The 27,947-nt window shown below is 44.1% G+C and overlaps 1 protein-coding gene across 1 annotated transcript; it reads right to left on the reverse strand.

Annotated features, from left to right (window-relative positions):
* LOC131184683 (uncharacterized) lies at window positions 1–27,893 on the reverse strand. The gene is made up of 4 exons (XM_058156315.1): window positions 27,685–27,893; window positions 24,978–25,050; window positions 9,915–10,103; window positions 1–739 (listed from the first exon to the last, which is right to left on the reverse strand). Exons 1-4 carry the CDS (start codon window positions 27,845–27,847, stop codon window positions 736–738), a joined length of 429 nt encoding a protein of 142 aa, XP_058012298.1. The 5' UTR covers window positions 27,848–27,893; the 3' UTR covers window positions 1–735.
* Between the last annotated feature and the right edge of the window lie 54 nt (window positions 27,894–27,947).

The raw sequence follows: 27,947 nt of genomic DNA on the forward strand, positions 1-27,947 counted from the left end.
GACCAGTTTAAAAGGAAAATTTAGAGTTGGTTGAAGAACTTAAAACCAATAAAACCCCTTATTAAAACCCCACTAGGCCAGTCCTGCACAGTGAAACAAAAATGTTTTCAGCTTGCGTCGAAAGGTCCGAAGATCAGGAAGTTGACGGATACCTGGTGGAAACTTGTTCCAGAGGGTTGATGCCCCCACAGAGAAGGCCCTCCCCCTGGGTGCCGCCAGCCGACATTGACTGGCCGATGGCACCCTGAGGAGAACCTCCCTATGGGAGTGCACTGGTCGATGGGAGGTCGCCGGTAGCAGCAGGCAGTCCCGTAAGTAACCCGGTCCTATGCCATGGAGTGCTTTGAAGGTGGTAACTAACACCTTGAATTGCACCCGAAAGACCACCGGAAGCCAGTGCAGCCTGCGCAGGAGAGGTGTTATATGGAGAGGTGTTATATAGAGGTTGGATCTCTCTTTAATGATTTTCCACCCATGGTCTCTTGTCCTACCCTCAGATGTTTTGGAGAATGAGTTGACCCTTTCTTCTCAGTGACAGCCCCTCAAGTACTATAAGATTGTGATTATGTCACCCCCTCAGTCTTCTCTTTATTAAGCTAGACATACCTAGTTCTCTCAATTGTTCATCGTATGGTTTAGCCTCCAGGCTCCTTATCAACTTCTCCGCACTCTTTCTATGGACTTCGATCCGTCCTTCCATTCCAAACCTCAAACTGATTCAGGCGAGGGGGTGTTTCACCTGTTGAATCGATGGAGATACATTTAATTTGATGCCCCACCTTGATTTCTCTATTCCATTCGGAAAGTCAATTCCTTCAGAGATTCACACCTTTGAATAATACCTTGACTTTTTGATGAATAGCTTCATAACTGATTTTAGGGTTTGACATTCCAGCTTCATTTGAATAATTGATTTGAATCAGAGTGAGATGAAGTTGAACTGGCTTCCAACTGAAAGCCCAGTGCAAAGATTGAAATTCAGCGGTGCTTAAAAGTTTGTGAACTTTTAAAATTTTTGAATTTTCAGTGTCTGCATGTTCTCTATACATCTGGAATCTACATGGCCCTACATTTGATGTTCAAGGTTGGTGACTTCATTTGCAGATCCTTCCTTCCTTCCTTCCTTCCTCCCTCCCTCCCTCCTTTCTTTGACTTCAGCATCTTACAGAATTTCCTTTCCTTTCCTTTCCTTTCCTTTCCTTTCCTTTCCTTTCCTTTCCTTTCCTTTCCTTTCCTAAATATATTTCTGACATCTTCCATGCACCACCAGATACCACATTCTAAATTATGAAAGAATTATAAACAAAAATAGTTTTAAAAACTCTTCGTATAAAAAAAATAAGGTAACCAATAATATAATAATTTGTGTTCATTTCAATTTTCTACTTAAAAAGTGAATATTTGGGCAATTTTGTTCATTGAATATTTCCATTCTCATTTCAGCCTTCTCATCTAGGTATTATCTAGTTGTATTGAAATACAAATCATTGCATTATCAGTCACATTATTCTCAGTTTTCTAGGCTGTCCCGAGAAAGTGGCTATGTTTACACCAATGTTTGACCAGGAGAAAATTAAAAATAGGAGCTGCATTCACACAATGTATGCATAAAACATTACTGGTAGTTTATTAACAACGGAGTGCAAATTGGAACCATTTGGTTGTTTTTGTATTTTGGTGTGATTTTTACTAACTCGAAATGTAGCTTAGGTTGGATAGTTGCCGGAACTTAGTTATCAGATGGCTGGGGAAACCACATAAACTGAAGAAAGTAAAATAAAAATATATGTAAAGTGCACTGCAGTGATATATTTTACCACAAGAGGACTCCACAATGTTGTTTTTTTTCAGAGTTTTCTTTGCTCAGATCTTCTGTGGATCGACATTTATTTGTTCCATTCTGATCATCCCATTCCACCTTATTTTAAAAATTCCTTAATATGGGGACACAATGCAGGTAGTCTTTGAACTTATGGCCACGATTGAGCCCAATTTTTTTGTTGCTGAGTGAGACATTTGATAAATTCAGTTTTGTCCCATTTTACGACCTCTCTTGCCCCAGTTGTTAAGTATATTGCTAAAGTTGTTAATTGTTAAGTGAATCTGACTTCCCTATTGACTTTAATAATAATAATATCAGAGTTGGAAGGGACCTTGGAGGTCTTCTAGTCCAACCCCCTGCCCAGGCAGGAAACCCAACACCATTTCAGACAAATGGCTATCCAACATCTTCTTCAAAACTTCCAGTGTTGGAGCATTCACAACTTTCAGAGGCAAGTTGTTCCACTTATTGATTGTTCTAACTGTCAGGAAATTTCTCCTTAGTTCTAAGTTGCTTCTCTCCTTGATTAGTTTCCACCCGTTGCTTCTTGTCCTGCCTTCTGGTGCTTTGGAGAAGAGCTTGACTCCCTCTTCTTTGGGGCAGCCCCTGAGATATTGGAACACTGCTAACATGTCTCCCCTAGTCCTTCTTTTCATTAAACTAGACATACTGAGTTCCTGCAACCGTTCTTCAGATGTTTTAGCCTCCAGTCCCCTAATCATCTTTGTTGCTCTTCTCTGCACTCTTTCTAGAGTCTCAACATCTTTTTTACATCGTGGCGACCAAAACTGGATGCAATATTCCAAGTGTGGCCTTACCAAGGCATTTGCTTGTCAGATGGTCGCAAAATAGGATCACATGATCCTGGGACACTGCAACCGTCATAAATATGAGTCTGTTGCCAAGCGTCTGAATTTTGATCACATGATCATGGGGATGCTGCATGGTCTAAGTGTGGAAAAGGGTCCTAAGTTCCTTTTTTTTTTTTAATTTGAATTTATATCCCGCCCTTCTCCGAAGACTCAGGGCGGCTTACATTGTGTAAGGCAATAGTCTCATTCTATTTGTATATTTATATACAAAGTCAACTTATTGCCCCCCCAACAATCTGGGTCCTCATTTTACCTACCTTATAAAGGATGGAAGGCTGAGTCAACCTTGGGCCTGGTGGGACTCGAGCCTGCAGCAATTGTAATCGCAGGCAGCTGTGTGTTAATAACAGGCTGCATTAGCCTGGTGAGCCACTTCCCAGCCCTTCCCATTTTTCAGTGACAAGGTAACTTTGAACGGATACTAAATGAACTGTTATAAGTCGAGGACTACCTGTATTGCCTTGTGGGAATTTTAGCAACTGTGACTGAATATCTCTCATGAATGAAGGCGAATATACGTGTCCCAGGATAATGTTGCAGGATCCAATCTGGGTCGGTCATCAGAACTCATTGGTAGCCTCACCCTGCAGTGAACAAGGACACACATTCAATCTTGCAGCTATTAAGATTGTTGGACGAGCAGGCACAAAAACAGCCAGGGAAATGATTGAAGCCTGGGAAACAGGCCAGTGGTGAAATCTGAACTGGTTTACTACAGGTTTGCTGGCTACGCATGCGCACTGTGTGCCAAACACACGTTGTGTGCGTGCATGCACAGTGCACACCATGCACCAAATGCGAGGTGCACACACGCAGTGCCCGCCAAAAGCAGGCATGGGGTAAATAGAACAACGTGCGGGATGTGTGTGTGATCAGCTGTAGCATGCAATCTTTTTTTTTTTTACTTTTAAAAGCATTTTTTTACAACCTATTCGGCCTATTCTAAGTTGTTTCTGTCCATGATTAGTTTCTGTTTCAAGAAGTTGAATCAAAAAGCCCTACAATGCAGTTCACCATTCCGGCCGAGTCACACAATGTTGTGAGCTACACACAAACACACCCAAATCTCTGGTGGGGCCATTGACAAAACAGCAAATCCTCCAAGTTTACAAGGAGGTGTTTTTGAGGGCCTCATAGTATCTGTTCCAGGTGAGGTTCATTTGGAACTTGACCCTACCATTTCTCCAGTACAAAGTGCTCCACATAATGTGCTTATAGCTATTAAGCTGCAGGTTAAAACACAACTGGATAAGGACGAGGCAGAAGGACATATTACGTCAGTATCTGAGCCCACTGATTGGATAAGCAACATGGTTGTTATTCGGAGGCTGAAGAAGATTAGAATTTGGTATTGATCCTAAGTTTCTGAATATGGCCCTGAAACGGTCACACTACTTAATGCCAACACATGATGATGTTTTGTACAAGTTACCCAAAGCATGAGTTTTCATGCTTGTTGATGCCAATGTTGTGGCTCCAGCTCCCGAACCTGGCCCCATGCCCAAAAGTGACTCTGAGAGTGAGGGGGAAGGGCCGGTAAGGCTTACCTCAGGAGCACCGATTCCTTTGGCCCGGCTCCAGGAGCCAGAACCAGGCCAGTCAGAGGACGTAATGAGGCCGACATCCCCTGATTCCTCCCTTCCTCAGGCTACGCCTACAGACACAGCTGATAATCATACCAATCAAGCCTGGATCGACCCGTGTTTCAGAAGATTAGAGAGGCAGCATCATCAAAGAGAAAGGTGGGGCAGGAGCCCCACCCCATAGGATATATAAAGAGTTTTGGGACTGCTCTCAGTTCCAGGGGAAACAAATTAGCTGAACCGTGTCGAAGTGAGCTGAAGTCTTAATCTGTTTGAACTTTTTGGCAGGCAGCTGCATTTTCTCGGCCAGGACTGATAGGAGCCGTGTATCCACTGGCTGTAGGCTAGCTCGTTACTCCAAAGTGAGGACGGAGACAGAACAGTAAACTGGATGAAACAAGTAGCTACATGACTACGTTCTGGACTCCACGGGGTAGAAAGAGATGGCTTAAATTACCCTTTGGCGTTTCGGTACCACCAGAGGTGTATCAACGAAAGCAGCACGAACTACTAAGTGGGCTCAGTGGAACTGAGCCAATAGCTGAGGACATTCTTATAGTTGGCTGTGTGAAACAGATGAAGAAGCTGAGCATGGCCATGATGAAAAGCTAATAGCACTACTAGATCGGTGTAGGCAGGTGAGGTTAAGGCTCAGTGTAAAGAAGTTGCTGTTTGAGGTGCATGAAGTCCGCTTCCATGGGCATATCATGTCCTCATGAGGTTTAAAAGCTGATCCAGATAAGATTAGAGCCATTGTGGAGATGCCACCGCCTGCTGATGCTAAATCAGTGCAGAGATTTATCGGTTTTGTGACCTATTTAGCAAAATTTCTGCCACACCTGTCAGAGGTGTGTCAGCCATTGAGATGCCTTCTGGACAAAGATGCAATTTGGCACTGGCTTCCCAAGCATACCAGGCAGTACAAGAGATAACACGCTTGGTCACCATTGCTCCAGTGTTAAAATATTATGATGTTACAAAGACCATTACTAATTCAAAGTAACTCGAGCAAAAATGGCCTAGGATGTTGTCTATTGCAAGAAGGTCAGCCAATTGCATATGCGTCCAGAATGCTCTCTTCTGCAGAGTTGAATTATGCTCAAATCGAAAAGCCCTGATAAGCCATCTTTACAAATATATATCTACTTATGACAGGAACTGGAAATACCTCACAGGAGCAGCTGAAGGCAACTGCAGCTCATGGCTTCCATGACGGCCTTGGACCTGACCCAGTTAGTTAACAGTCCCACCCACACTGGGGGTAACACACTGGACCTGATTTTCATCTCGGGACAGTGGCTAAATGATCTGGAGTTAGGGGAGTTATTATTTAAACCCTTGTCATGGTCAGATCATTTGCTCCTTCAGCTAGACTTTCGAACCACTGCACCGCACCGCACCGATTCGATGGTTCCGTCCCAGGCGCCTGATGGACCCAGGGAGGTTTCTGACGGAGTTTGGGCTGTTTCCGAGGGAATTAGCCCACGGCTCGGCTGAGGAACTGGTCGCCGCCTGGGAAGAGGCGGCGGCTGGGGCTTTAGACTGGGTCGTGCCTTTGCGGCCTCTGACCCGGCGACGAACTCGACCAGCTCCTTGGTATAACGAGGAGCTGAGAGAGATGAAGCACCAGAAAAGACGCCTAGAGAGTGCTTGGAGGTCCAGTCGCTCCGAACCCGACCGAACACTAGTGAGGTCACATATTCAGACCTACCTAGTGGCGATCAGAGCGGCGAAACATAATTATTTCTCCGCTCTCATCGCATCGGCAGATAATCGCCCAGCCACCCTGTTTAGGGTGACCTGCTCCCTGCTTCTGCAGGAGGCTCAGGAGGACCCCTTACAAGGGCGTGCTGAGGATTTTGTACAATATCTGTCTGATAAAATCGCTCGGATTCGGGACGGAATGGACACTGATTGGATAGATCCGGGTGGGTTGGCGGGGACGAGTCTTGAGAGTACTATCTGGGCTGAGTTCGATCCTGTGACTCCCGACGACATGGACAGGTTGTTGGGTAGGCTGAATCCCACCACATGTTTATTGGACCCGTGTCCCTCCTGGATGGTACTGGCCACACGGGAGGTTACACGAGGCTGGCTCCTGGGAGTTACCAACGCTTCCTTGTTGGGGGGCATTTTCCCCGCTGCCTTGAAAGAGGCGATGGTGAGGCCCCTCCTCAAGAAGCCCTCCCTGGACCCAGCTGTATTAGCGAACTACCGTCCAGTCTCCAACCTTCGCTTTTTGGCGAAGGTTGTTGAGAGTGTGGTGGCATATCAGCTTCCTCAATACCTGGAGGAAACTGTCTATCTGGACCTGTTCCAGTCCGGTTTCAGACCCGGGTACAGCACCGAGACGGCTTTGGTCGCGTTGGTGGATGACCTCTGGAGGGCTCGGGACAGGGGATATTCCTCTGTCCTGGTCCTGTTAGATCTCTCGGCGGCTTTTGATACCATCGACCAGCGAGACCGCCTTCTGCCACCGATTCCCTTCCAATGACCTGTGCGCTCCGACAGAGCGGGCCTCCTCAGGGTGCCGTTGACCAAACAATGTAGGTTGGCGGCCCCCAGGGGGAGGGCCTTCTCTGTGGCGGCACCAGCCCTATGGAATGAGCTACCTCTGGGATTACGCCAACTCCCAGACCTCCGGGCCTTCAAACGTGAACTGACTTTACTATTTCACCAAGCGGGACTAGCCTAAGATATATTTTAATGAAATTTTTAAGGGGTTTTAATCGGTCTTTGACCATTTTAGTGATTCGGCCAGTAAATATTTGTTCTTAATTGTTTTTAAATATTGTTATTTATTATATTTATATTGTATTGGTGTGGGTATTTTAATAATTGGCTGTAAACTGCCCTGAGTCCTCCGGGAGATGGTGCGGTATAGAAATGTAATTATAAATAAAATAAATAAATAAATAACTCCTGAAGAGGCAGGAAATGCATCTCAGACTAATTCTGCCAACATAGCAGACAAATGTCTTCCCTTTTCATATTAACACAACTAACACATATTAAGACATTATAAAACCTTATAAAACCTTATAAGCATTGTAAAACATTGTAAAAGTTCCGATGAAAACAACTGTAACAGTTTCCATCCATTGTTTCTCGTCTTGCCTTCAGGAGAATAGCTTGACCCCCTCTTCTTTGTGGCAACCCCTCAAATATTGGAACACTGTTATCATGTCACCCCTAGTCCTTCTTTTCACCAGACTAGACATATCAAATTCCTGCAACTGTTCTTCAAACTGTATATTTTAACTTTTGTTCCCCTAATTTATCTTCGTTGCTCTTCTCTGCACCCTTTCTAGAGTCTCGACATCTTTTTTTTTATATCATGGCAACCAAAGCAGACTGAATTTATTCCCAGACAGACAGATTGGCGTTAGTTGTGCATGGGTCAGCCAAAACAAAGTAGACCAGACCAAGAAATCAACTCCATAGGAAGGCTAAATCTAGTTTTATTGAAATTGGTTCTAATGAACAAAATCTTACAAGACTAAATGTGCCGGCCTTCCCTTCTTCTTATATCTCAGTAAATTAGAGAGACATTTGTCTGACCTGCTTCTGAATGTTATCTCGCTGCTCTGGATTTTTTAAAAAAATGCTTCACGCCCTTTTGTGTAGGTAGTAATTCCAGCCTATCTCTTTCAAAGCCGACCTCTTTATCCTCTACAGTATAATTTAATCAGCTTAGCGCTAAATTTAACTCTGGTATTAGTTGACTGAGTCAATTATCCCTTTTTGTGTTCTCATTGACCCAGTTAAATGGCTGTCGGGGAAAACATTCCTGATGCTGCTTTGATATTCCCAGGCGTAGCCCACTTCCCACCTCTGTCTCTGATCTTGCTATAATTAGTGGCAACCATCTGATGTTTGGTCCTGTGTGAAGCTTGGGTTTTTGGTGCCCAACTGGGAATCCAGCTGAGGAGAGAACCCCACATGACGGCCAGCTCAGCTGCCATTCAACCAACTCCAGGAAAATCTGTTTGAGAACCTCAGCATTCTGCATAAGGAGTATGGAGGCACAAAGAAAAGGCTTCAGGACTTTACAGAACCTAAGCGCAGACGTGATGGCTTTTCATGACCAACATTTAACAGGCGGATTTCCCTGCTCTTTGAAAATAATTCTCATGACTGAATTGGTAGCCTCAGCCATCTTATAGGGTGCAGTTAATTCTAATGTGCCTCGATCAGGGGGTGTCAAACTCGATTGCATTGAGGGCCGGATCAGGGTTGTGTTTGACCTCGGGGGGGCTGGGATGGGCATGGCCAGCTCAACATCACTTGTGTCAGGGGCACCTGTGGTGGTGTTGTGATCCAGGCCCAAGTAGGTAGCAGTAGACGGAATCAGTTCAAAAACAGACTTTATTAGAATTAACTCATTCTCAGCGTCGTCCAAACTAAATCAAAGCAAATTCTTCATAACACAATTCTTCAGTCTTATCGCCCAACCTTGATCTAATTAGGCAAACTGCCAAAGGCTTTTCTTGGCAAAAGTTCAAAAGCAGAAGACGCCGACAAGAAATAAAAGCAGCAAGACAAGGAGCAATTCTATCAACATTGTTTTCCGGCAAAGAGCCCAAACACCATTGCTGATCTTTTAAGCCTTATGGGAGGGGCCAATCATCTCTTGGCCCTACTCCTGAGTTGTCCTCTTTGCTTTAGCTGTTCTTGCCTTCTGGCAGCTCTTTCCATGCATGCATTAGGAACAGGCTCCTCCTGTTCCTCTGCCTCACTACTGTCAGCCTCTGGAGGCTCCGGAGTCCACACATCACTCCCAGATGCCCCTGGCCCCATCTCTGCCTCCGATGCAGAGCCCTCATCCAGGCCTTCTCTAACCTCCTGGACTATCCCATGTTCTTCCTTAGCCTCATCGCTGTCCAACTGCATTGCCAGCTCTGCAACCACAACAGGTAGCCTGAGCGCTCTGCCAGCAAAAATGGGCACCCGAGCTCTGTTTTCGGCTTTCACAGCCTTTTGCAACCCTCTGCCAGCAAAAATGGAGCTTGGGAGGGCCACACACGGCCCTCCCAAGCTCCATTTTCACTGGCTGAGGCACCACGGAGTAGTCCTTTGCTATTTCCAGAGCAGCCCTGCGGGTCAGATCTAAGTACCCCGTGGGCCGGATCCGGCCCCTGGGTCTTGAGTTTGACACCCCTGGCCTAGATGAGAAATGGAAAGAACCGATGATTGTATGAGTCTAAAAGATCTCCCGAGCAAAGTTCTTTCTCATAATCATACTTATTTGGGGTGGAGTGGTGCGGTGGCCTAGAGGTGATGGTCTCGCCTCACTATCAGGAATCTGTGAGTCCAATCCTAGGTAGCAGCAGATATTTCTCTCTTTGGGAGCAATGAGTAATTGTCTCCTGCGAATTCTGCGTAGGCGTAAGGAAGGGAATCCGGCCAGTAAAGGCTCCCGATGCAAGGGATTCCAGGGTTGTTTAAAAAAAGGGAAAAAAAGAATCTTCTTTGCGGTAATGTTGCTTAATGCTCATTGATTGATTGACCTAATTTTATCCCTGCCTTGAGTGAATCCTTCTCATGAATAATTGAATGTGCTTTCTTGAAAAATGTTAGTTTTAGGTTTGTTTGTTTGTTAAAAAAATATCCACTTTGGAAATGGATGATACTAACCTCTTCTCTCCGTCTTGGATATATGATGCCTGACCAACCCTGTGTGAACTACAGGAGTCTTCAAAATGGCTTCTCATTCTTGCACAAATATTTTCAGAGACTGGGTTTAAGTTTAATTTTCCACTGGGTGGCAGTAGCTGTTCTCCTGCAGTGTCGAATTTGGCAATAAGGGTGAGCTTAATAAGGGTCCTTAAGGAGAGAGAGAGAAAAGAATCAACAAGCCGGCTTAGCAAAACAGAATAAAAACCCGAAACCTGCTGTAGATTTATTTTTGGTTCTTCTAGAGGAAAGGGTGTTTACACTGTAATCAATCGACCTTCTGCAATCTGCACGGAGGCCATTTGTCTGAAATGGTATACGGTTTCTTGCTTTGAACAGAGTAGAGGGTTGGATTGGAAGACCTCCAAAGGTCGCTTCCAGCTCTGTTATTCTGTATTCTGTATTCTGGAATTGGTCTGGGGTCTACGGAGGACCATCTCAAGATGTTTTGCTGCCTTAATCAGGATGTGGTGATCCACTCCTTTCTCAAAATGAGGAGGGTCTAACCAGAGGTGGGTTTCAGCAGGTTCTGACCAGTTCATGAGAACCGGTAGCGGAAATTTTGAGTAGTTCAGAGAACCGGTAGTAAAAATTCTGACTGGCCCCGCCCCCATCTATTCTCTGCCTCCCGAGTTCCAGCTGATCGGGAGGAAATGGGGATTTTGCAGTAACCTTCCCCTGGATTGGGGAGGGAATGGAGATTTTACAGTATTTTTCCCCTGCCACGTCCACCAAGCCATGCCCAGCAAGCCATGCCATGCCCACCAAGTCACGCCCACAGAACTGGTAGTAAAAAAAATTTGAAACCCACCACTGAGTCTAACCATTTTTAAGGCATAATTTTAAAGTAAATAAAACTTTAAAATGTGTTTGAAACAATGTATTTATTGTAGCACTATACTTAAAATGGTTGTAAATTATAAACTTTAAGGTAACTTTTTATATATATTTGTTTTACATATATTTGGGCTAAAATAAGGTGGAATTTAAATGGGGATGGGAGGAAGGGAAGATTAAAAAAGCTATGTAGATACAAGAAGATTTGTCCAACTAGCAAATGCAGGGTGTTTAAAAATTCACTGTGGTTTGTTGAGATCTTCAGAGATAACCTGAAAGCATTTGAGGTACAGGTAGTCCTTGATTTATGACCATAATTGGAGCCCAAAATTGAACTGAGACATTTGTTAAGTGAGTTTTGCCCCCATTCTTGCCACAGTTGTTAAGTGAATCACTCCAGCTGAATCATTGCAGTTGGTTACTGCAGTTAGTGACCCGGTTGTTAAGTGAATCTGGGTTTCCCCATTGACTTTGCTTGTCAGAAGGTCGCAAAAGGGAATCAAGTGACCTTGGGACACAGCAACGTTCATAAATATGAACCAGTTGCCAAGAATTTCGATCACTTGATGCTGAAAAGGCCATCACTGTGAAACACTGTCATAAGTCACTTTTTTCAGTGACAATCATCACTAAACAAAGTGTTATAAGTCATGGACCACCTGTATAGTCCGTGAGTTCAGCCATTCAGCCCGTTCAGTTCGGCTGGCAAAGCATTTCCACCTTCTGGGCTGCGCCATTCTGGATTTCAAAGGTCGCCGTTTTGGGAAAGAGAAATGTTGCCAGCCCAAATGATTGACAGGTTGATGAATTTGCTTTCCCCTCCACCTAATCCCAGTTTAAATCCTGCATCAGTTCTGACCGCTCGGCTGGATCTGAGCTGCAGCTCAAAAAAGTCACATGCCTGTAATAACATGCGATCGTCTGGATAAAGAGCTACGAGCCTCCTTCTGATTTATTTATTTTTTTTAGCTGCCCTAGAATAATGTTCTGTGTTCAGAGGTCACTGAGAACGGGGAGTTGCACTGGTCGGTGGGCACGAGGAAGGAATAAAAACCGCAGCTCCATCACACCACATTTCCCTGCTGTGTCTCCTAGCTGAGATGTGTGTTTCTTCCTGCCTAACGACAGAAGCGGCTATCGCCAGAGACTCCCACACCTGAGCTGCAAAACTCAGGCAATAATTAGATGCCAGCAAAGGGATGCAAAATGCCTTCTCCCTTTCCCTTCAGCTAATTGCCATGGGGGGGGGAGTTTGCAGCCTAGATAAAGGTAAAGGTAAAGGTTCCTCTCGCACATATGTGCTAGTCGTTCCCGACTCTAGGGGGCGCTGCTCATCTCCGTTTCAAAGCCGAAGAGCCAGTGCTGTCCGAAGACATCTCCTTGGTCATGTGGCCGGCATGATTAAATGCCAAAGGTGCACGGAATGCTGTTACCTTCCCACCAAGGTGGTCCCTATTTCTCTAATTGCATTTTTTAGGTGCTTTCGAACTGCTAGGTTGGCAGAAACTGGGACAAATAACGGGAGCTCACCCCGTTACACAGCAGCATTAGGGATTCGAACCGCTGAGCTGCCAACCTTTCGATCGACAAGCTCAATGTCCTAGACCCTGAGCCACCGTGTCCCTTTGCAGCCTAGATACGATGAACCAATTTTTGGAATCTCTTCCCAGAATCTCAATAACTGACAGGGAAAAACCCTAGATCCATGATGGCAAACCTATGGCAGATGTGACAGAGGTGGCAAGCAGCACCCTCCCTGTGGGTACGCGAGCCATCACCCCAATTTAGCTCCACCACGGATGCACGCACACCTCCCGCTGGCTAGCTGGTCTTCAGGTCTCTGCTGTCCATGCGCGGGGGACATGGCGTGGGGGACGGCGGAGTGCATATGCGCAGTGGGAGATGCGTGCAAGGGGCACATGCACATGCATGGGGGGGCATGCGGGGGGCATGCGTGCATTGCATTTGGGGGGTTTGAGCGTGCACGCTTTGGGCACTCGGCAGGGGTGAAATCCACCAGGTTCTGACAGGTTCTGGAGATCTGGTAGCGGAAATTTTGAGTAGTTCGGAGAACCGGCTAATACCACCTCTGGCTGGCCCCAGAGTGGGTGGGAATGGAGATTTTGTAATATCCTTCCCCCAGGAGTGGGGAGGGAATGGGGATTTTGCAGTATCCTTCTCCTGGAATGAGGTGGGAATGATGATTTTGCAGTATCCTTTCCCTGGGGTGGAGGGGGATGGAGATTTTGCAGGATTCTTTCCCTGGAGTGGGGAGGGAATGGAGATTTTGCAGTACCCTTCCCATGCCGTGCCCACCAAGCCACAGAACCAGTGGATTTTACCACTGGCACTCGGTCCGGAAAAGGTTAGCCATCACTTCCCTAGATTGACATGTCCATAGGTCTGGAGATGTGACCTACAATTCTGCTGGAATGACTGGAAGGTCTAACTTAATAACCCCCTTGCTTAGCAACAGAAATTCTGGCCCCAATTGTCATTCGCGGGTTGAGGGCTACCTATATTTCTTCCCAAAGAATTGCTGAAACTCCTTCCCCAAATCTGCCAAGGTTCCGCAAACAAGTTGGGTATGAATTGTACAGTAAATGTGGGAATTGTACAGTTGTACTGTGGGGTCCTTGGTGCTTTCTGGACTTGGCTGTTTTCTTGTAAACATTTCCTCACCCAATTAGAATAGAATAGAATTTTATTGGCCAAGTGTGATTGGACACACAAGGAATTTGTCTTGGTGCATATGCTCTCAGTGTACATAAAAGAAAAGATACGTTCATCAAGGTACAACATTTACAACACAATTGATGGTCAATATATCAATATAAATCATAAGGATTGCCAGCAACAAGTTATAGTCATACAGTCATAAGTGGAAGGAGATTGGTGATGGGAACTATGAAACGATTAATAGTAGTGCAGATTCAGTAAATAGTCTGACAGTGTTGAGGGAATTATTTGTTTAGCAGAGTGATGGCCTTCGGGAAAAAACTGTTCTTGTGTCTAGTTGTTCTGGTGTGCAGTGCCCTATAGCGTCGTTTGAGGGTAGGAGTTGAAACAGTTTATGTCCAGGATGCGAGGGATCTGCAAATATTTTCACGGCCCTCTTCTTGATTCGTGCAGTATACAGGTCCTCAATGGAAGGCAGGTTGGTAGCAATTATTTTTTCTGCAGTTCTAATTATCCTCTGAAGTCTGTGTTTTTCTTGTTGGGTTGCAGAACCGAACCAGACAGTTATAGAGGTGCAAATGACAGACTCAATAATTCCTCTGTAGAATTGGATCAGCAGCTCCTTGGGCAGTTTGAGCTTACTGAGTTGGCGCAGAAAGAACATTCTTTGTTGTCCTTTTTTAATGATGTTTTTGATGTTAGCTGTCCATTTGAGATCTTGCGATATGATAGAACCCAGAAATTTGAAGGTTTCTACTGTTGATACTGTGTTGTCAAGTATTGTGAGAGGTGGAAGTATGGAAGGGTTTCTCCTAAAGTCTTAGGTGACAGCATTAGCATTGATGATGTTACTGAGTTGGGTAAGGAAATCTCTGCAAGAAAAGAACCAAGCTCAGAGGACCCCACAGTTCAACCCTGAGCTACAAATATTCTCTTCCATTAGTGGCACAGTGAGTGTCCTAATCGCACTGAAAAGACCCTAACGCAACTTTTTGTGTTGTATTACTCACAGCATGTCCAGCATGGAAGATTAGGGTCACATGTTAAGTTCCAATGATTTACTGCTCATGCCTATGCACAGGAATCTAATCAACTAAAGTTTCGCATTAATTTGGCCCTAGATAAGGGTTAACGGAATTCAAAGGGTATTAGACTGAGACCACTTGTGGGAACGTAAGGATTCCAGACTGATTCCTTTTTTGACTCTGCCCCCCCAGCTTCTACCAGTCCTTTTCCTACTGAACAGTATATATTTTATGAAAATCTTGGACTTTTGGGATGCCACCTGTGACATACCTGGTGCAACTCTCAAGGCAGCTGGTGTCCCTGGACTGGACAATAGGCAAAGCCTCCCTCTGAGGAATGCATAATTGAGCAAAAACATTCTCGCAGTGACAGGTTACGTCATTTTCATTTTGCACTTGGGATGGAAGGTGCGTCTGTTTGATGTCTGCCTAACTGCGCTGCACAGTTTTCATGCCTAGAATGGAGCTGGTATCAGAATAACAAATCTGACAGAGACCTTGGAGGTCTTCTAGTCCAACCCCCTGCTCAGGCAGGAAGCCCTATACCATTTCAAACAAATGGTTGTCCAACATCTTCTTAAAAACTTCCAGTGTTGGAGCATTCGCAACTTCTGGAGGCAAGTTGTTCCACTAATTAATTGTCTAACTGTCAGGAAATGTTTCCTTAGTTCTAGGTTGGTTCTCTCCTTGATTAGTTTCCTTTCCACCCATTGCTTCTGGTCCTGCCGTCAGGTGTCATGGAGAATAGGTTGATTCCTTCTTTTCTGTGGCAGCCCCTGAGATATTGGAACACTGCTATCCTTAAACTAGACATACTCAATTCCAGCAACCATTCTTTAAATCGTTCTTTATGCTAAACAAATAATTCCCTCAACACTGTTAAACTACGGTATTTATTAAATCTGCACTACTATTAATCTTCTCATCGTTCCTATCACCCATCTCCTTCCACTTATGACTGTATGACTGTAACCTTGTTATTGGTATCCTTATGATTTATATTAACTGTTTTCCTATGACTATCATTAAGTGTTGTACCTTATGATTCTTGACGAATGTATCTTTTCTTTTATGTACACTGAGAGCGTATGCACCAAGACAAATTCCTTGTGTGTCCAAACACACTTGGCCAATAAAGAATTCTATCCTATCCTATCCTATCCTATCCTATCCTATGCTATCCTATCCTATCCTATCCTATCCTATCCTATCCTACTCTACTCTACTCTGCTGTATTCTACTCCGTTCTGTTCCTATTCACATTCTTTCTCCCTATTCTGTTCTGTTCCTACTTACTCTTACTCTTACTCTTACTCTTACTCTTACTCTTACTCCTACTCCTACTCCTTCTCCTCTCCTCTCCTCTATTCTATTCTACTCTACATTCTATTCTATTCTATTCTATTCTATTTTGGTTCTGTTCTGTTCTATATATTTCAGCCTTCAGTCCCCTAATCATCTTTGTTGCTCTTCTCTGCACTCTTTTCTAGAGTCTCAACCTTCTTTTTCACATTGTGATGACCAAAACTGCAGCTGTCCAAAGTGTGGTTTTACCAAGGCCTCATAAAGTGGTATTAACACTTCGCATGATCTTCATCAATTTGCCTTTAACTCACGTTCTAGAAATGGAGAAGCAGATGGCTTTGAAAAGCGCTCCTTGAGAGGGTCAGCAAACCCCTATGCTTTTAAGGATGGGATGGTGAAATTGATCCCACTTCGCTTTTTTTAGCATGGAGATGCGGAACTAAATCAAGCACCCAGGCAGAGCGATTAAGTCATTTTAGGCTCTGAATTTAAAGGCGGTTGCTTCCGTTCCTCCTCTGGCTGAAAATACATCTTATTTCACTTCCTCCAATTGGTGGTAACCCAGCCTTGCTGTGTTTGTGGTTACTAATTATTTCTGCACTTTCTGCTGGAAAGACCTTTCAAGAACATTTGCTTAGAAACTTGGTGTTAAAAGGCACAAGAGCAGCACAGTCAAAATAAGAAAAAAAGATTAAGCCTCTTTTCTAGACAGAGATGCCAAACCGCATATTCACGTTTCTAAGAAGTTTGCTTAACTAGGAAAAGAAAATGCACTGTAGCAGACCGAGTCACTATCTCAGCTACTTTTCCTTCGAAGCAAAAGAAAATTATGGTAAGCCAGACGGCTGACGTATATTTAAAAGATGGCCTTGTATTGCTACGCAGTCCAGGAAAAACTGAGGTTGGGTGTCCTTTTTTGAAAAAAAAATGTTGCAAAATAGGCTACCATGTTAGGCAGGAACTTTGCCATCTAACCCACTTCACTAATTTTGCTCGGGACAAGAAGTCAAAATGTTTGACGAGCAATGTTGACAGAAGCGGGCAGTGGATCACACCACTTGCTGAGGACAGTAGAAACAGGAAGGTGTTGGAATGTTGTTTTCAAGACTATCAAAATGCCAAGCAATGATTTCCTGGTGGCCCCAAAAAAATAATAATTTTTTTTTCTGTATTTCTTTGTTACCAATGAGTGGATGTTCAGATTTTTACAACTCGCCTGTGAGAACCTGAGATAATTTATTAATCTTCTTGATTGCATCAGCTGAAAAAGTCATCTGCATTTGCTAATGAAGGTCAAGAACATCTCCCTTGCAGGAGCTGATGAGATCCCTTACGGTCAAAGTGACCTTGGTAAAAAATTTACTGGTCAGCAAAGCAGTAATATTTTTTAGGTGATTGGTCCTCATTTGCTTCGTCATCCTTCTTTGTATTGCCTGCTCAGGATATTTACCTAAGTTTGCTTGGTTAATAATTAAGTAATTAAAAATTAAGCTGACCTTGCCTCCAGCTGTCTTTAATTAAAGCCTCTCTTATTAAGGGTTGCACAAATATGAATGACCACCAGATGGCAGCAACAGGACAATACTTTTCTGCCATCTGTTGGTGGTCTGGATTTCTGAAGCTCAATCATCTATCCTTGGTCCTCAACTTACAAGCAATTGCTTAACAAACATTGGAAGTTACAACAGGCTTCAGAAAAGCTACTTATGACCCATCAAAGTTATGATTGCCACACGCAAATAAATCTACAGTTGCATAATCGCATTTCAGGGGCTTGGCTCTTACGTTTATGACCAGTTGTAGTGTCCCACAGTCACATGATTGCAATTTGGGAGGGTTTTTTTTTTGCTGGAAATGACTCGATTCACTTAAAAGATCGTGTGATTTGCTGTATGACTATCATTAAAACGGTGACGAAGTCGAGTCTGATCAGGTGGTGCCTTGACTTATGACTTAAACTCCAGGCTTAATTGTGGCCACAAGTCAAGGACTACCTGTATTATACTTGCGCCATGTTCACGCGTGCTGGGAGAGATTCAAAGGTGTTTTTAAGTGTTTTTGCCAAAGATTTAAAGTCATAGATCCATGCAAATAAAATGCCCATCATTCCTTTTTTCCCCAACTAATTTCTTATCCTTAGTTTGAGTTGCAACATAATGAATAAAATAACAATATGCTTTTCTAGGTTTCTTTTCCAAGTTTTGTTCTAAAAACAAACAAACCCGAGCAAAACCATTCAGGAGGCAATGCTGGAGAGAAACCATCTGCTCAGTTATTGGCTAGGCCAACAAGAGAGCATGGCGGGTTTTCTCGTGGAAAAGCAGCATGGAAGAAAATGTTGCAGCGCAAGGGAAAAAAGGAGTTCCTGTCCCTTTAAGAAAAAGGACTGCGGTAAATTTCCACTGGCTCGCCTACGTGGCCCGAATTGTTTGCAAGGCAGGCATGCCGCAGAGCATACCGGGAGAGGCCCAGTTCGGATCCTTTTCCCACTGTTGCTTAGCAACTGCTTTTGGTGTGCAGCTTGTGTGCCAGGCTCCCCCGTGGGAGGGCTTTCATCTTGAGGGGTGGGGTGTGTGAGTGCTTTTTGCGCAAGAAGCACAGAGCAAAAGGCTTCCATGCCCCAGTGGAAGGAAAGGTCAGCCGTCTCCAGCCAGAGCACTGATCAGAACCGAATCAAATGTCACAATGCAAACACCTTCTGGAACAGCCCAACCACTTTTCCTTTAAAATCAACAACAACAGTGAAATATTAACTAAAATACATTTGAGGGCGGATTGGTTGGCATGAGGCTGTAGCATCTCTCTCTAGCCCACTGAGTCTTTCTTTCTTTCTTTCTTTCTTTCTTTCTTTCTTTCTTTCTTTCTTTCTTTCTTTCTTTTCTTCCTTCCTTCCTTCTTTCCTTCCTTCTTTCTCTCTTTCTCTCTTTATTTCTTTCTCTTTCTTTTCCCTCTCTTTCTTTCCTTCATTCTCTTTCTTTCTCTCTTTCTTTCTCTTTCTTTCTCTTTCTCTTTCTTTCCTTTCTCTCTCTTCTTTCCTTCCTTCCTTCTCTTTCTTTCTTTTTTCTCTTTCTCTCTCTCTCTCTTTCCTTTCTCTTTCTCTCTCTCTTTCTCTTTCTTACTTTCTTTTCTCTCTTTTTTTCCTCCTTCTTTTCTCTCTCTTTTTCTTTCTTTTTTGCAAACCCCAGGCTTGCAATACTGTCTTCATTCAGTGCAGTCCCACCTGGCCATTGATGGGAGGATTGTAACACATTTTCCCTTCCCTTTTCTTTTCTATCTCTGCAAAGCATTTCACGAGAGAGAGGCGGCTGCAGATACGCTTCCTTCCTTCTTCCACGCTTGTCTATGTGGGACACAGATGAATGTAAAAATTCCTGTCTTTGTGACTCTGCATGACGTGGTCAGCAACTCACTGGGCTGATGCTTTTCTGGAGAAATTAGAATGTGTCTCTTGTAAAAAATAATTGCTACCAACCTGCCTTCCATTGAGGACCTGTATACTGCACGAATCAAGAAGAGGGCCGTGAAAATATTTACAGACCCCACACATCCTGGACATAAACTGTTTCAACTCCTACCCTCAAAACGACGCTATAGAGCACTGCACACCAGAACAACTAGACACAAGAACAGTTTCTTCCCGAAGGCCATCACTCTGCTAAACAAATAATTCCCTCAACACTGTCAGACTATTTACTGAATCTGCACTACTATTAATCTTCTCATAGTTCCCATCACCAATCTCTTTCCATTTATGACTGTATGACTATAACTTGTTGCTGGCAATCCTTATGATTTATATTGATATATTGACCATCAATTGTGTTGTAAATGTTGTACCTTGATGAATGTATCTTTTCTTTTATGTACACTGAGAGCATATGCACCAAGACAAATTCCTTGTGTGTCCAATCACACTTGGCCAATAAAATTCTATTCTATTCTATTCTATTCTATTCTATTCTATTCTATTCTATTCTATTCTATTCTATTCTATTCTAATAGAGACAGTACAGTGTTGAAATTTTGGGAAGTCCCACCCACCCTCCCCCAACCCACACAAACATTCACAAACACACTTCTTCATTTACTTAGCGGGTCCGGAGTTTGTGATCTTTTACACAGGCTATGCTCTGCATTCTCAAGGAGCTTTACATTTAAAAATAGGAACAAAGACATAAACAGGAAGAATGTGATTACGACAGAGTCTTGTGACTTGGCTGAGGAACCAAGTCTCAGAAGAGTTTTCTGATTAACTCTGAACTCGTTAAAAAGTCCCCTTCCCCCCCCCCTGCCATTGAAGCAAGTCTGCATCATGAGTTTGGGCCTTTGAAGGAGAGAACAGTGAGAAAAATTAACCAGTGCAACAGCTTGCCTTCAGAAGTTATGGGTGCTCCTTCACTGGAGGCTTTTTTTTTTATTTCATTTTGTCACAAAAGTATACACAAATATTGTCATAAATAAAACAACATATCATGAATATATATATATATATATATATATATATATATATATATATATATGTATGTATGTATGTATGTATGTATGTATGTATGTATGTATGTAAAAAAGATATGCAATAACTATGTTAAATTGATATAATGAAAAGGAACAATAGGACAGGAATGGTAGGCACATTTGTGCTCTTATGCACGCCCCTTATAGTCCTCTTAGGAATGGGGTGAGGTCAATAGTAGACAGTTTTTGGTTGAAGATTTTGGGAGTTTGAGTAGAGACTATGGAGTCAGGTAATGAGTTCCAAGCATTAACAACTCTGTTACAGAAGTCATATTTTCTGCAATCAACTTTGAAGCGGTTGACATTAAACTTGAATCTATTTTTGAACAGCCACTTGTTTGGAATGGCATAGGGTCTCTTGCTCGAGGCCGTATACCAGGGGTGTCAAACTCAAGGCCCGGGGGGCCGGATTCGGCCCTTAGATCTGGCCCACCCTGGAAACAGTGAAGGACCAGCCCACAGTGCCTCTGCCAGCGAAAATAGAGCTCAGGAGGGCTGCATGCAGCTCCGTTTTCACTGGCAGAGGGTTGCAGGAGGCCATTGCAGCCGAAACAAAGCTCGGGAGCTCGTTTTCACCGGCACAGCGCTCGGGCCGCCACAGGCATCCCCGACACGAGTGATGTCGAGCTGGCCGTGCCCACCCCAGCCCGGCAAGGTCAAAGACAATCCTGATGTGGCCCTCGATGAAATCGAGTTTGACACCCCTGCCTCAGGGGTGAAATGCTCCCGGTTCGGACCAGATCGCTCGATCCGGTAGCGATGGCAGCGGGTGGTTTGGAGAACCGGTAGCAAAAATCCCTGGCCCCTCCATGCCCAGCTGAGCCGTGCAATCATCCGAGGTGTTTTTTGGTTTTTTTTACTTTTAAAAGCGTTTTTTCTTCGGCCGAAAAAATGCTTTTTAAAAGTAAAAAAAAAACACCCTCTGATGATTGCGCGGCTCAGCTGGGATTGTCAGAACTCTTTAAAAGCATTTTTCTACAACCTCTTTGGCCAAAGAGGTTGTAAAAAATGCTTTTAAAAGGTTCTGACGATCAGCCAACTCAGCTGGAATCATCAGAACCTTTTAAAAGCCTTTTTTCGGCCAAAGAGGTTGTAGAAAAAATGCTTTTAAAAGTAAAAAAAAAACCCTCTGATGATTGTGTGGCTCAGCTGGGATCGTCAGAACTCTTTAAAAGCATTTTTTCTACAATCTCTTCGGCCAAAGAAATGCTTTTAAAATGCTTTTAAAAGGTTCTGATGATCAGCCAACTCAGCTGGGATCATCAGAACCTTTTAAAAGCATTTTTTGGCCAAAGAGGTTGTAGAAAAAATGCTTTTAAAAGTAAAAAAAAAAATCTCTGATGATTGTGCGGCTCAGCTGGGATCATCAGAACCCTTTAAAAGCATTTTTTCTACAACTTCTTTGGCCAAAGAGGTTGTAGAAAATATGCTTTTAAAAAGTTCTGACGATCAGCCAACTCATGTGGGATCATCAGAACCTTTTAAAAGCATTTTTTCGGCCAAAGAGGTTGTAGAAAAAATGCTTTTAAAAGTAAAAAAAAAAAGTTGACCACTACTGGTTCTGTGGGTGTGGCTTGGGGGGGTGTAATGTGACTACATTACCCCCCCAAGCCACACCCACAGAACCGGTAGTAACAAATTTTACATTTCACCATCGCCCTCCCCTATACCATTCCAGACCAAACTAGACTTGAGCTAGAAGACCTCCAACTCTGTTTTTCTGCTAAGGTGAACCCCACCCATCTTTGCAATCGCCGACTACAAACCACTAACATTCATCCAGCACAGGATGGGCCTGTCATGCATGTCACCAAGATGGTTTTGACATCTTTGGCAGGGGAAGGAAATGACACTCATTGTAAGTCCTGCCTTGGAACTGCAAGCTGCATGTCTCAGAAACATCTTCTCTTAGGGTAGCACATCCACCCTAAGGCTGTTCCATAAAGGGAGCAGAACATGCCCCCATTCCTCAGATGACGCTGTCATCAGGACTTTGGGGTTGCAAGATTTCCAGGAATTTGCTCAAGTTAGATCTTCGTTGCTGATGCAATAAACATCAGCATGTATAAACATGTATTTCCAGCACTGAGTGTATCTGCGGAAGCAGCGATCTGTTGCTAGCTATGTCTCTTGCCTCTCTTCCTCTCCCTGTAGAGATGGATTCTCGTTTGTTTCCTACTCAAACACATGTTGTTTTCACTGTCTTTCCGGGTGAGCTCTTCTCACAGCTGGCCTCACTTGGGGACATGGTCATGAATTCTCCATACGCTCACACAGAGAGGGCCTGCTCAGGGTGCCGTCCGCCAAACAATGTCGGCTGGCAGCCCCCAGGGGTAGGGCCTTCTCTGTAGGAGCTCCTACGCTCTGGAACGAACTTCCCCCGGGTTTACGCCAAGTGCCTGATCTTCGGACTTTTCGCCGTGAGCTGAAAACGCACCTATTTATTCAAGCGGGACTGGCTTAAAGGTTTTATTAATTTTAATTGGGGTTATTATTTTAGTGTTTTAAATTTTTAAATTTCAGCCATTTTTGTAATATGTTTGGTTTTAAGTTTCTGTTTTAAATGTGAATATTGTGGGTTTTTTAATTTTTGGCTGTACACCGCCCTGAGTCCTTCGGGAGAAGGGCGGTATAAAAATCTAATAAAATAAATAAATAAATAAATAAATTCCAGACAACATGCAGTAGGATAAAACATCTCCATGAATTGGCCATTCTCCTGGACATGGTCAAATATATCCCACTGAGCTGCATAATTGGAATGAGAACAGGGTATGTCTAGTTTAGTGAAGAGAAGGACTAAGGGAGACATGATAGCTGTGTTCCAATATCTCAGGGGCTGCCACAAAGAAGAGGGAGTCAAGCTATTCTCCAAAGCACCTGAGGGCAGGACAAGAAGCAATGGGTGGAAACTCATCAAGGCGAGAAGCAACTTAGAACTAAGGAGAAATTTCCTGACATTTAGAACAATTAATCAGTGGAACAACTTGCCTCCAGAAGTTGTAGATTCTCCATCACTGGAGGTTTTCAACAAGAGATTGAACAACCATTGGTCTGAAATGTTATAGGGTCGTGATGACGAACCTATGGCATGCTTGCCCAAGGTGGCACACAGAGCCATCTTTCCGGGCACGCGAGCTGTCACCCAACTCACCTGCAGCTGCGCATGTGTGCATGCCCCAGCTGGTGTTCGGGGCTCAGGTGCGCATGCGTGCAATTCAGGGGGACCCAGCTGGTCTTCAGAGCTCTGCTGCGCATGTGTGCGCATTTGCACCTGCATGCAATTCTCGCGCACAGTGCACACCTACATAGATGGCGTTTGCACACGTACATTGCACAGGTGAAACCACGTACATGCGCAGATGGTGCGATTGCACGTGCAGCACACGGGGGACGCCCACAAAAGCCGTGTGCATGCACAGATGATGAGGTTGCGCGCACAGTGCATGGGGAAGACGCGTGTGAGCGCGGATATCATGCACGCAGGCAAAGCGAGTGAAGCATTTACCTGTTTGGCAGTCGATGAGTAAAAGGTTCACCACCACTGTTATAGGGTTTCCTGCTTGACTGGGGTGGGGGGTGCGTGGATTAGAAGACCTCCAATGTCTCTTCCAACTCTCTTATTCTGTTATTATCCCTGTCTATGACACTGCAGGTTGCAGGTGGTGGGCTTTGTGGGCATAATCCTCTCATTTCCCCCCCCACCCATATATTCCCTACACAAAGAAAGCTAGCTGTCAAAATAACTTTTACCAGCTATCTACTGCACAGTTTGTTATTGTGAAAGAAGATGCACACGTGAATTTTTCCCGTGGCCTCAGATAGTTTGAGCAAGGCTCTGGGCAAAATTAAACACAAGTGATGTTTGAATCAATACTCAAAAAGACAACTGATGACTTTTTCCACTTGAAAATCAGATGAGACAATCTGGATTTTTCTGCCTAAACTAGCGAGTTCATTGCTGTAGTTTTGGAAACAGAAACCATGCACCATGCTAAGCCATGCAACTTTTATGAAGGTGCCCTGAATAGCTCATCCAGTGAAGGCAGAATTGGATATCTCTCCTTAGAAAATGTTTCCAACTCTTACTTAGCTTGGTATTAATAGCTCTGGTTGCATTCAGGCCTTATTAGTCTTAAAGGAGAACTCTTTTGCTGTATACCAGTTAAACTTGTCAAGCTGGATTAGGAGCCAAATAAAGCTACTGGGAAGATACTCAACCCACAAATTAAACCGGCTAACATAACTCTGACTTGGGTGAGTTCTTCCTCAAGCTTACTCTGTAAAATAGAGTCCGCTTTGGAAGTTGGACGTAACAGCTGGGGATAAACCATACAGCATATTGTAACTAGCGCTGGTATCAGTTTCTTTTCTTTTTAGTTCATATCCATACATACATAAACACACAGCATGAAAATAAAACACAAGTACAGGCAGTCTTCAACTTACAACTATATGTTTAGTAAGTTACAATGACTCTGAAAAAAAGTGACTTATAAGTTAAGTTTTTCACACTTACGACCATTGCAGCATTCCCCCATCCATGGTCACGTGATCAAAATTTAGACACTTAGCGCCTGATTTGTATTTATGACGGTTGCAGTGTCCCGGGGTCATGTGATCCTCTTTTCTGAACTTCTGACCAGGGGTAAAATTCACTTACCTTCCTACCGGTTCGCAAATGTGCGCACACCGTCGTCCACCCATTCGCGAAGCCTTCTGAGCATGTGCAGAGGCTGAAAATCATTGCAAAAAAGGGACGTCATGACTTCCCCACTGGTGGGCGGAGCCTCCCGCAGCCGCGGCTACCAGTTCGCCCGAGCCGGGTAGAACCGGCTGAATTTCACCCCTGCTTCTGGCCAGCAAAATCAATGGGGGAAGCCAGATTCACTTAACAACTTGTTAGTAACTTACCAACTGCAGTGATTTACTTAACAACAGTGGCAAGAAAGGTCATAACATGGAGGGAAAACTCACTTAGCAGCTGTTTTGCTTAGCAATGGAAATTTGGGGCTAAATTAGCGAGAACTAGCTGTAGTTTTATCTGGTGCTAATTAAGAAGGGGACTATCTGTGCCACAGTGAATTTTGTGAGTTTTCAGCTTAGAGAGATATACAACCTCTCCCTTTTGGTTCTTATGTGTGCAATTTCCCCTATGTGTGAATCATGCCCCTGCCATCCCTGCTTTTTACCGAGAAATCCAGGATGTGCGAATTCAACAGTACCAGGATATTCTCCTTTCCTTTCTGTAGTCACCGACAAGGTAATTGTCTGTCAGCAGCCTACGATGCTGGCAACAGAGTCGGACAGCGATGAGTCAGAGGTGAGGCCAGGGCCATCGGGAAGTGAGGTGCGCTCCAGAGCCTCCAGAGACTGATAGTAGTGAGGCAGAGGAACAGGAGGAGCCTGTTCCTAATGCATGCATGAGAAGAGCTGCCAGAAGGCAAGAGCAGCTGAAGCAAAAAGGACAACTCGGGAGTAGGGCCAAGAGATGATTGGCCCCTCCCATAAGGCTTAAAACAGACCAGCAACGACGTTTGGGCTCTTTGCCGGAAAACAATGTTGGTAGCTTCATCTTCTGCTTCGTCTACCTCTTGCATTTATTTTTGTGACTTCTGAACATTTGCCAAGAAAGGCCTTTGGCGATTTGCCTAATTGGACCAAGGTTTGCGATTGGACTGAGGAATTTGTGTTGGGGGGAATTTGTTTTAATTTAGTTGAACTACGCTGGGAATGAAGTAATTCTCAGCTGTTCAAATAAAGTTTATTTTATCACGGACTGAGTTTGTTGCTACCTACTTGGGTCTGGGTCACAACAGTAATTCTTGGCTTTACTCTGGACTACTTCCTATTCCGTTTATGATTTTTAATTGTGTTTTTTTTTTCCATTTTGCAAAAATCATGCCACTGAAGATCCACATGTTTAGAAGCATTCTAATGCTCAGGGCAAGAATGGGCCTAAGTGAGAAACAAACATAGGACTAACTTTGTAGACAGGGTCAGCTGCGGAAATTTGTGGGCTGCCACAAAGAAGAGTGGGGAGGTGTCAACCTATTTTCCAAAGCACCAGAAGGCAAGACAAGAAAGAATGGATGAAAACTAATGAAGGAGAGGAGCAACCTAGAATTAAGGAGAAATTTCCTGACGGGCAGAACAATGAACCAGTGGAATGGCCTGCCTCTGGAAGCTGTGGATGCTTCATCACTGCAGGTTTTTAAGAAGAGATTGGACAACTTTTTGCTTGACATGGGATAGGATTTTCTGCTTGGGCAGAGGGTTGAACTAGAAAACCTCCAAGCAGCGGTGAAATGCTACTGGTTCTGACCGGTTCTGCCCTCCAGGTAGGGAAAATTTGGACTGGTTTGGAGAACCAGTAAGGAAAATTTTGATTCGTCCCTCCCCCTCCTCTCACCTCTTTTATATTCTGTTGTTTATTAGCTCAGCTGATTCGCGCGGAAGAGCGATTATTATTATTAGCTCAGCTGAGCTAAGAAACAGCAAATGAGTCTTAGTCTCATTTGCCCTCAGCTAGAATAATAAAGGAAACCACTAATATGAATTTTTTAAAAAGATAAATAATATTTAGTGCAATATAAAAATGCAAATTTTTTTTTGCTGACCACCAACATTTTCTTGCGGACCACTAGTGGTCCACGGACCACTGGTTGGTGACCACTACTCTGGAGCAAAAGCAGAGAGCCTCTTCCAGGGAAGATTTCCCTGTCTTCTGTTTTTCTTCCACAGCAGAACAAAAAAGCCTCTTCCTGCAAAGGCTTTTCCAGTTCTTTATTCTGATTTTCTCCTGGAGCAAAAGAAAGATCTTTGTAGTGAAGCAGTTCCACTGGTTAATTGTTTTCACTGTCAGGAAGTTTCTTCTTAGTTTTAGGTTGCTTCTCTGTTTCTTCAGTTTCCATCCATCGCATCTTGTTTTGCCTTCTGGTGCTTTGGAAAAATACATTGCCCCCCCCTTCTTTCTGGCAGCCCCTTAAAAGCCTGTTGCCTATCACACTCTTGGCCAAAGCATGTGAGCCATTTCCACCTTTCAGTGGTCCATGAAAGTAAATCTATAGTATGTAGATAATAAAGTTGAAAAAAGGTGAACAACGTTTTTACAGAACAATGGATACCTTGAGGCTGGGCGTGACAAGAAATGGCTGGGAAGGGAGGGGCCAGGCGAGGCACCCCTCGACGTGAGTGGCATTGAATTGGCCATACCCACCCAGTCACATGACCATCAAGCCACACCCATCAAGCCACACCCACAGAACCGATAGGGAAAATTTTTAGATTTCACCCCTGCTTCCAAAGTCCCTTCTCAACTCTGTTATTCTGCAGCACCCTGATCTGGTGTGAACTGATGCAAATCTAACCTTTCACCAAGCTTTCCCCTCTACTGCATGCTGAATCTGCCAAGGTCTTTCCATTTCGTATGGAAAGGCTTCTGCTTGTCAGCCTGTAGCCGGGCTGTGGGTCCTGCCCATCCATCCTTAGAAGGTGTGATGTGAGGAATTGTGCTGTTTTCCAAGCTTTCATTGGCTGGGCCTCCTGAGGAAAGCACACAGGCTATATTTAGTGCTCACCGATGTGGGAGGAAGCTGAAAACAACCAGCCGCTTGTCGTTCTGGTTTTTCTT

This window comes from Ahaetulla prasina, chromosome 13 (assembly GCF_028640845.1).
Source record: "Ahaetulla prasina isolate Xishuangbanna chromosome 13, ASM2864084v1, whole genome shotgun sequence".
Taxonomy (NCBI): domain Eukaryota; kingdom Metazoa; phylum Chordata; class Lepidosauria; order Squamata; family Colubridae; genus Ahaetulla; species Ahaetulla prasina.

Bases quoted from the DNA above. Each gene is read 5' to 3' on its own strand.
- LOC131184683 (XM_058156315.1), bottom strand. From the start codon at position 27,847: ATGAAAGCTTGGAAAACAGCACAATTCCTCACATCACACCTTCTAAGG. The intron at 25,051-27,684 runs GTTAGATTTGCA...AATGATTTTCAG, and splicing joins AGGGGAAAGCTTGGTGAAAG to CCTCTGCACATGCTCAGAAG. The intron at 10,104-24,977 runs GTAAGTGAATTT...TCTCTCCTTAAG, and splicing joins ATTTGCGAACCGGTAGGAAG to GACCCTTATTAAGCTCACCC.